At 36.3% G+C, this 10,392-nt stretch overlaps 1 protein-coding gene across 1 annotated transcript; it reads left to right on the forward strand.

Annotated features, from left to right (window-relative positions):
• Window positions 1-609: 609 nt before the first annotated feature.
• Window positions 610-9,484, forward strand: LOC111420636 (homeodomain transcription factor slouch). The gene is made up of 2 exons (XM_023053669.2): window positions 610-1,308; window positions 8,774-9,484. The coding sequence occupies exons 1-2, from the start codon at window positions 717-719 to the stop codon at window positions 9,283-9,285; spliced, it is 1,104 nt and encodes a 367-aa protein (XP_022909437.2). The 5' UTR covers window positions 610-716; the 3' UTR covers window positions 9,286-9,484.
• The last annotated feature ends 908 nt before the right edge of the window (window positions 9,485-10,392 follow it).

A 10,392-nucleotide genomic window follows, 5' to 3' on the forward strand; every position in this document is an offset into this window, starting at 1 on the left:
TTGTGATGTTGAAGCTTTCTGATATTTAGTTGGTTAACTTTACTGAAGCTTTGCCACTCTATATAATTCTTGTACTGTGTCATTTTTTAATGTTTGTATTAGATGCTTCCTTAGATCATCAGCTGATTAGAAAGATTTAAGATTTTGCAAATGACCTATTATATCAGAACAAAGGAATTAGTCGCACGCAAGAAATGATCTGAAACAAGTCCATATAAAGATCTAGAAAACAAATTTTATTTCAGATCCTAATATTAAACTCAAAATTGTTCCATCAGTCGGTACTAAATAACGGGCTTTGTCGCATACATGACCGACAATCATGGTCTGTTAATTACCCTTTCTTTTGTTATTACAGAATATCAAATCATATTCATAATTACAAAACAAACACGCCGCCGGTGCGCTTTTAACGTGGCCACTCCCGCCAACACCGAATTCTACCAATGAAAAGATTCCGCAGGAAATCGACCGACCAATCAACGCTAGTGGCGGGGATGCCATTCGCTTTGGACCGCGGATGCTGTTCTACCCTTCGCCATCAAGGCGGCGGGAAGGGATTTTTGGCCTACTCAGATTTAACCGATCATATACCCGGCTAGTTAGTATCCGTTAATCTGTAGGGTTGATTGGATCCTGGAAGAAATCTTAAAAAGTTGAAAACACGTGGTTACATCGATAATTCGGTTAAACAGCACGATATGAACTGACTAATTATGACCATGATGATGATGCAGAGAATCGTCGATCCGGACCATACCAAACAACCAGATCAACTCAACCATCAAACCGATAAACTATGTTCGCCACTAGAAACGTTCTTACCCCAAACAAACAGGATCGTCGAAAACTCACCGCATCATTCAAACAGCGAGAAAAACTCCGATTCCGATGAAGACGATCTCAACGTCGACGTGGATGTTGAAAACGATGAGAGTCTATGTCCAGTGGATCTAACAAGAAGGCAGGACCGGCTCTCCTTTGAAAATCTGCTACAAGACAACGTGGATGACAGTGAGTTTAAAGGTTACAAACAATTTAAAGAGGACGATAAACTGAGTAACGTTAGTGTTGCTGGGAAACGCGCAGAAAGTGTTTGTAGTGATGTTAGCAGATCGGACAGTCCACGTGAACCAAGCCCATCGGTCGTTTCACAACAAAATAGGAGACTAGCGTTTTCCGTTGAAAATATTTTGGATCCCAATAAATTCACCGGCAGACAAACTGTATTTAGTGATGGAATTTGCTGTTGGAAGCCGTCGCATCAGGAGTCCGTCGGATCGTCAGACTTTGATGGTAGCGAAACTGGTAAGTACAATTCGTTATATTTTTTAAATAGAAAGATTTATTAACTCATTTGCATCATAAGATCATGAAGTTCTTAGTGTTCAAAAAATACAATGACTTGGCTGCATAACAACTAAAACTAGAACTAACTTATCTTTATCATTAGAATTAAGACTAGACCTAGAACTAGAAATTATCTCTTAAACTTTCCAGTTCTAGGTCTAGTGTTAGTTCTTCTTTTTGTTTAATAAAAACATATAGCAACTTAACGCTGAATAACTAGACCTAGCGTAATTGAATAACTGACTAAAACTAGAACTAACACTAGCACTACAACTAACACTAGACCTAGAACTAGAAACATTCGGGTTTAGCCATGCGTCTCTTAAGACGGCTAAACCCGAATGATTCTAGTTCTAGATCTTGTGTTAGTGCTATTGATAGTGGTAGTGTAAAACTAGAACTAACACTAAACGTAGAACTAGAAACATTCGGATTTAGCCTCACGTCGCAAGACGGCTAAACCCGAATGATTCTAGTTCTAGGTCTAGTGTTAGTTCTACTTGAAGTTCAATAGGAATATACAACAACCTAGCCCTGAATAACAACTTAAACTAATACTAGCACTATCACAAGAACTAAGACTAGACCTAGAAGGTTTAGAGACGGCTAAACTCGTTCTATCTTCCTTATGATCCAAACTACTTAACACTTTCTATTTCCATAATAAAATTCATCATGTGATGTTGCTAGTTCAATTGGTCAAAAAAAAATACTTTGATAATGTTGATCACTTTAACATTTTTTTTTGAATGATGCAAATGGGGTAAGTGAATAATTTAGATATCAAAAATTAAATGCAAATACGAAATGGAATCGGAAATGCGTTCATTAATTGCAACGTCACGTATCTCGAATATTATAACATTACGTCAACAGCATCGAAACTGTGTAGCATTAATTAAAATGAGCCTAATAGGCGAGAAAATTAAATTATTGATTTGTTATCGACTCTGGCAATTTCATGTAACACTGTCGAATACGGAGAGGCAAATGTAGCTTGTATGCACGCGTTTATCCTTAATTGGTATCATACATATTAAAGCTCTGTAATGTAACGTAGGGAAATTTCGGTTTTCCAAACGGACAGCCATCCGAAATATCCACAATGTAATGCATACATCTAAATAATGTAATAATTTCCTAATTAGTATAATAATTATACTAGTTAATTTTGTATGTCTAGGTATTCAATAATTTTCTAATTGCTTCATTATGTCTCACCTCAACTCTTCGTAAATCAACCTTTAATCGCGAGTGTTAACATGCTCTTCCGCCAGATGGTTGACGCATCACCATCAAAGTGAACAAAGTCTTTAGGAACGAGGTTTTAGTATCAATAAAATTGTCGCGAGAACAAATTTAATTCAAAACGGTCGGATGAGTGAGATAAAAACGACCTATTGATAGAAATATTGACGGAAATAACCATCAACACAAACCGATTTCTATCTTTATATAATATATATAATGTAGTTACATTTTTATATTAATCAATTTAGTTATTTTCACCTTAATTGGTTGGTTAACATGTTTTGTATAATATATCCCTAACGTGTTACATATAAACCTTGATTGGGAGAACCCTGATCCGGTAAATCCCGTTTTGTTGTTGAAGTCGTGGCTGACAGCGCGACCGCAGCGCATTGTTTCAGCGGTATCCAGACAAATGAATGCGGTTAACACGTTTGTCGCTTGTTACGTATTGATTTCACGGGCCTCTGTGATGTTCCCGCGTTACCGACGCTTAATCATACTGAGCCCCCAGATTTAACCGCTACCACTGCTGTATGTACAAAGTGACGCCCTCCTGCAACGACCTTTAACTCTGAAACCAAAATCCAATTATTTCAACACAAACAATTATTGTAACATTCCGATTATGACCTAATTGAGGAAGATTAAAAAAATTGGTTGGATCTAAAATACTTCAATTAAAATTTATCCAGAAATTATGAATGTCTCAAGACTCCCAGGCATATTTATATCAAAATCTCTTCCCAAATACTCCGTTGATAGCAAAACACACATTTTGATTTTTGGGTTACATTCTAGTAGCTGTGGTTGTTGCTCTACATCCAAATCGATATCAATTAGCTTTACCTTATAATTCATACTGTTGAAATTACCTACACAGAGAGTTACACGAAGTTAGTTAATAGTTACACAGTTAAGGATTCAGTAAGCAATGGCATGTCAACTAGTACTTGCAGGTTTGCATTTGTATAGGTTGAGTCACATCAAAATGGGAAATGTGTAATGAAGCATACGATTTTTATTTATAGTAAGAAGAAAGATAAAGTGATGATTTGGAAAGAGTTGGCGTAGTATTGAGAGGTGCAAAAAATATTAATTTTAACTAATATAATTAAAAAAAAACCATTGGGGATTTTAATAAGTAAAGATTTTAATAAGATTATGTAAAAAACAAAACCAAAGACTATCTCGTTGGCTTCAACTTGTTCAACCCCATCTTGTTCCCTTTCTTTATCACTCTTCCTCATTCTCTTTCGCAAACAAACAAATACCTCCTCGCGTAAATACAGTCTCTCTTCGCCAACTTTGCAGCGTCTTAGCATTCATGCCACGATAGAACGACGTCGTTGTTTCCGTTGTTCGCGACGCCGCCACCGACGCGCCACGAATCTCGGGGCTGAGTCGGGGTCGGGGAGGCCGTGTAATTAACAGTCTTAACGTAATTGCCTTTGGGCTCGTTAGCAAGCCGTGAACTTTGTAATTAATCCTTTGGTTTTGCTCTAAGCAGACATATTAATTATTAAAGCAACGGGTCGTTCAGTTTACGTATTGCGACGGTTAAAGTTAAATAAATGTTATTTTTTTAATTAATAAAATCGGAAAACTTTATTAAATAACATTTATTACGTTACAATTGTTTGTGGGTGTACGTTTCTGTCGAAAGCCGAACCTGTTCATGTAGTAGGCGGTCCAAGTAATAGCATCTATGGCGGACTGGCAACGCTGCCGCCCCACTCCTATCTGCCTCCGTCGCTTCTAGGGGAAACGGTTAAGATAATTGTCCCGCTAATTGGGAGTTTTTAGTGGAAGGCGCCGCCGCCAGAAGAGCTGTTAGAGTTCGGTGAGCACGGATCGTGTCTAACTGGAACAGTTCCAAAGTAATTAGGAGTTGGATCTCGGGCAATTTTACTTGGCCGCCTCGCAATGGCTCTCATTGTCCACGTTTCCTGCCCGTTTTCGCTACTGATAACGACCCAACGACACAAAGGGTTTCGTTATTATACTCAAATTTGTCATTTGTGGAAATTAATTAAATCATCATTTTTAACTCATTTGCATCATAAGTTTAGATATGGACAGATTTTTCTTGGCTATTTATTATTACCGAAGCGCACATATGTACGTTTGCTACAATATACACGCAATTTTAGTTCATTAAAAATATACAACAACCTAACATTGAATAACAACTAAAAATACAGTGTGTTAATTAATTATCGTACCCGACGTCATCATTGCAAGTATGCAACCAATATCACAATATTGGTATTGCAATACGCGCTTTGCGTATTTGGTTGCATACTTGCAATGATGACGTCGGGCACGATAATTAATTAATTAATACAGTGTAGAGCTAACACTAGGACTAGAACTCACACTAGGCCTAGAATCAGAAACATACGGATTTTGTTGTTTTGAGAGATGAATGGCTAAACCCGAATGTTTCTAGTCCTAGGTATAGTGCTAGTTCAACTTTTAGTTCAATAAAAATATACAACCTAGAGCTGAATAATAACTGAATAAAACTAGAAGTAACACTAGACTTAGAACTAGAAACATACGGGTTTAGAATAACAAATATTCCGTCTCTTAAGATGGCTAAACCGGAATGTTTCTATTTCTAGGTCTAGTGTTAGTTCTAGTTTTATAGTAGCACTATCAATAGCACTAACACAAGACCTAGAACTAGAATCATTCGGGTTTAGCCGTCTTGAGACGTCCGGCTAAATCCGAATGTTTCTAGTTCTAGTGTTAGTTCTTGTTTTAATTGTTATTTGGCATTAGATTGTGGAATATTTGTATCTTAAGATGGCTAAACCGGAATGTTTCTATTTCTAGGTCTAATATTAGTTCTGGTGACAGTGGCAGATAATGCTAGTTAGCATAAGATATCATGTTGCATATTCCTATTGTTCTAAAACTAGAACTAACACTAGACCTAGAACTGGAAACATTCGGGTTTAGCCGCACGTCTCTCAAGACGGCTAAACCCGAATGTTTCTAGTTCTAGGTCTAGTGTTAGTTCTAGTTTTATACTAGCACTATCAATAGCACCACCACAAGACCTAGAACTAGAATCATTCGGGTTTAGCCGTCTTGAGACGTGCGGCTAAATCCGAATGTTTCTAGTTCTAGTGTTAGTTCTAGTTTTAATTGTTATTTGGCATTAGATTGTGGAATATTTGTATCTTAAGATGGCTAAACCGGAATGTTTCTATTTCTAGTCTAATATTAGTTCTGGTGACAGTGGCAGATCTGGGGAAAATCTGCGAACAGACATCTGACCTGGGATGTTGAGCGGTCAGATAGTGTGGGGTTAAGGCACAAAAGCCCCGACCCACTAAAAACCCCTTTCCTCGTCTTCTCCGGGAACACTCTCACGAGCTTTCTTCGGAGTATTGTAAATTCATTCTCTCTGCCATTGTACCTTCTCCTCCCTTTCCTTTGTTACAACCACCTCCCTTACAAACTCTTCCACAATCTTCCATTTTTCTTCACTTTCTAGCATAACTTTCGTACAGTTTTCCGGCGTTAGCTTAATTTTCAATTTTTTCCACATTTCCTCGCGTATTTCATTCCATCTTTTACAAGCAAAAAATGTATGCTCCACATCATCTATTTTATCTTCACAATAATCACACATTTCTTCCTCTCTTCTCTTATGTTTGTGTAAGTAGGCTTTAAAGCAACCATGACCACTCAAGAATTGGCACATAGAATAATTTATTTCTCCCCATTTCCGAGTAACCCATGTTTCAACATTTGGAATTATTCTTTTCTTCCAATGTGCTTTACCAGTGTTCGTGGTCCATCGATTGTTCCATTCCTGCATTATTTCCTCCTCCAGAATGTCACGATCCTCTTTTGTTTTCCATCTAGACATTCGCCTTCTTGCCATCAATTCAATTGATAGTGCTAGTTTTATACTAGCACTATCAATAGCACTATCACAAGACCTAGAACTAAAATCATTCGGGTTTAGCCGTCTTGAGACGTGAGGCTAAATCCGAATGTTTCTAGTTCTACGTTTAGTGTTAGTTCTAGTTTTACACTAGCACTATCAATAGCACTAACACAAGATCTAGAACTAGAATCATTCGGGTTTAGCCGTCTTGAGACGTGCGGCTTAATCCGAATGTTTCTAGTTCTAGTGTTAGTTCTTGTTTTAATTGTTATTTGGCATTAGATTGTGGAATATTTGTATCTTAAGATGGCTAAACCGGAATGTTTCTATTTCTAGGTCTAATATTAGTTCTGGTGACAGTGGCAGATAATGCTAGTTAGCATAAGATATCATGTTGCATATTCCTATTGCTCTAAAACTAGAACTAACACTAGACTTAGAACTAGAAACATTCGGGTTTAGCCGCACGTCTCTCAAGACGGCTAAACCCGAATGTTTCTAGTTCTAGGTCTAGTGTTAGTTCTAGTTTTATACTAGCACTATCAATAGCACTACCACAAGACCTAGAACTAGAATCATTCGGGTTTAGCCGTCTTGCGACGTGAGGCTAAATCCGAATGTTTCTAGTTCTACGTTTAGTGTCAGTTCTAGTTTTACACTAGCACTATCAATAGCACTAACACAAGATCTAGAACTAGAATCATTCGGGTTTAGCCGTCTTGAGACGTGCGGCTAAATCTGAATGTTTCTAGTTCTAGTGTTAGTTCTTGTTTTAATTGTTATTTGGCATTAGATTGTGGAATATTTGTATTTTAAGATGGCTAAACCGGAATGTTTCTATTTCTAGGTCTAATGTTAGTTCTGGTGACAGTGGCAGGAAATGCTAGTTAGCATAAGATATCATCATGTTACATATTCCTATTGCACTAAAACTAGAACTAACACTAGACCTAGAACTAGAAACATTCGGGTTTAGCCGCACGTCTCTCAAGACGGCTAAACCCGAATGTTTCTAGTTCTAGGTCTAGTGTTAGTTCTAATTTTATACTAGCACTATCAATAGCACCACCACAAGACCTAGAACTAGAATCATTCGGGTTTAGCCGTCTTGCGACGTGAGGCTAAATCCGAATGTTTCTAGTTCTACGTTTAGTGTTAGTTCTAGTTTTACACTAGCACTATCAATAGCACTAACACAAGATCTAGAACTAGAATCATTCGGGTTTAGCCGTCTTGAGACGTGCGGCTAAATCCGAATGTTTCTAGTTCTAGTGTTAGTTCTTGTTTTAATTGTTATTTGGCATTAGATTGTGGTATATTTTTATCTTAAGATGGCTAAACCGGAATGTTTCTATTTCTAGGTCTAATGTTAGTTCTGGTGACAGTGACAGATAATGCTAGTTAGCATATGATATCATGTTGCATATTCCTATTGTTCTAAAACTAGAACTAACACTACACTTAGAACTAGAAACATTCGGGTTTAGCCGCACGTCTCTCAAGACGGCTAAACCCGAATGTTTCTAGTTCTAGGTCTAGTGTTAGTTCTAGTTTTATATTAGCACTATCAATAGCACTACCACAAGACCTAGAACTAGAATCATTCGGGTTTAGCCGTCTTGAGACGTGCGGCTAAATCCGAATGTCTCTAGTTCTAGGTTTAGTGTTAGTTTTAGTTGACACTAGCACTATCTCTAGAACTAACACTAGACCACTAAAAACATTCTTAAAGTTTCTAGTCTATTTTTCTTTTTTACTTTTAATTGGATTCTGAATGATGCAAATGATTTAAATATATATCTTAATAATTGTATTAGTAATTTTAAACGATGTATATCAACAGTTGGTGAGGTAATAACAAATTTATTTCCTGGTATTAACACAAAGTGTTCATTAGATTAATTTTAATTAGTCATTTATGGAACGAATGATATAAAAAACATTAAGAAACTATTCATTATGGATAATCCCCATTTTTATCCCATACTAATGCAGTTTATATCGCCCCGTTTTGGTGTTTTTCATTTTCCGCGTTATTATAACCGCAACCACTTTCTTCATTATTGGTAAATTGATGATGTGTTGAAACTAATAAATTGATAGGCGTGGAAGAGTACATTCTTCATCATTACAATTTTTCATTCTATTTATCATTCGATTTGGTTTGATTGGGAATTCCTTTATATCCCGCAAATGACTCGACTTCCTTTTATATAAGATAGTTTAGGTTATTATTAGTTATTAACGTAATTTTTTTTATTACAGGTAAAGAACATCACGATGATGATGACGACGATGAAATACACAGTGATATAAGCGATGATATGAAAGATCCAAATTCAAAGAAGAAAAAGGGTGATTCAAAATCTCAAAATTCTGGAAAACCACGTCGTGCAAGAACGGCTTTTACATACGAACAACTGGTTGCTTTAGAAAATAAGTTCAAAACAACCAGATATTTGAGCGTTTGTGAACGTTTAAATTTGGCGTTAAGCTTAAGCTTAACTGAAACACAGGTGAAAATTTGGTTTCAAAATCGACGAACGAAGTGGAAGAAGCAAAATCCGGGTATGGATGTTAATTCGCCGACGGTTCCTCCTCCGACCGTCGGATCCGGAGGAAGCTTTCCCGGTTTTCCAGGACATCACACACACTCCGGCCTATTGTATTCACACCATGTGCCATACGGAAGCGTTTATCCATTGCAAGCGACGGGTTCTGGTGGTTACGCCCCTTATTTTCACCTTACAAATCATGGTCATAATATAGGATCCTGAATTTAAAAGTATAAATCCCCCAAAAAATGTATATATATATCACTTGAAAGATCTTATATTGAGAGGCATTTGACTTGTATAATATTGTAAATGATTGTTGTCTTTAAGCGAGATATAAAAAAGGTGTAGAATGTATTTATTTGAGCCGTACTCTGTAAAACTGATGTAAATATAGTCTTAATATACCCGTTTTAATTTCTTCGTTTCTACTTTTTGTGGTTTAAATCCTATAAAATCATTTAATTAATATCTAGGTAAGTATTAATAAATTGTGAAATCCTATAAATTTAATGATGTAAAAGGAGAGTTTTGAACTGGTTTAATAAAAAGTTTGTGATAAAAATTATCTATTGCAAAAGGTTCGTCTTGGTATTTCATTAAACAGAAACAAACATAATGTAACCGCTTAATCCATGAATTCCTTATATGGATTAGATGGTCAGAATAGATTTACCACAAAGCTTATATACTTTGCGGTAATTCTAAGATAGATGGCAAATAAATCGATAACTTAGAAATCATTTATTGGTTAAATATTAATTGCAAATTAAATTCGATAATGAAATGTTTAAAATTTTGGTGATGATTTTGTAAAGAAAGCAAAGAGATTTGTGCGACATGATGATCGTTAAGTTACAACATGTGTTCGTAGATTGGAAAGGGAGTTGACGCCCTAACGCCTTGTTCTACTTAAATCGACATTCGATACTTGTTCGAAAGTGAGGAAAGGACGAACGACACCCGGTGACGCTTCCACACTACCAAAAAGTAGATGTGACGCATATCAGAAAAGGTGACGTAAGCGCTTTAACGTGTTTCGTAAATATTGTATAGAAGTTTGGAAGAACAACTCGTAAATATTTCAGTTTGTTATTTTTTATTGTCATAAATCAAGTTTATATTTCTTACAGAAAATCGAATATTATTGATATATTGATATAAATAAAGATATACCTGTTATTGATATCATGGATATTGTAACAATATCGTAGATAATTAATTTGTATAGTCTTTGGATTTATCGATATGTTACCGGAACTCTCCGTTATGCCACTAGGCAAACTTTGGTGTGCCAAATGAGGCTCAGGCAAAGTCCGAAAAGTGTAA

This window comes from Onthophagus taurus, chromosome 2 (assembly GCF_036711975.1).
Source record: "Onthophagus taurus isolate NC chromosome 2, IU_Otau_3.0, whole genome shotgun sequence".
NCBI classification, from domain to species: Eukaryota; Metazoa; Arthropoda; class Insecta; order Coleoptera; family Scarabaeidae; genus Onthophagus; species Onthophagus taurus.

Coding starts and splice junctions, on each gene's coding strand:
- LOC111420636 (XM_023053669.2), top strand. CDS start 717: ATGACCATGATGATGATGCAGAGAATCGTCGATCCGGACCATACCAAA. Junction 1,309..8,773: donor CTTTGATGGTAGCGAAACTG/GTAAGTACAATT, acceptor TTTTTATTACAG/GTAAAGAACATCACGATGAT.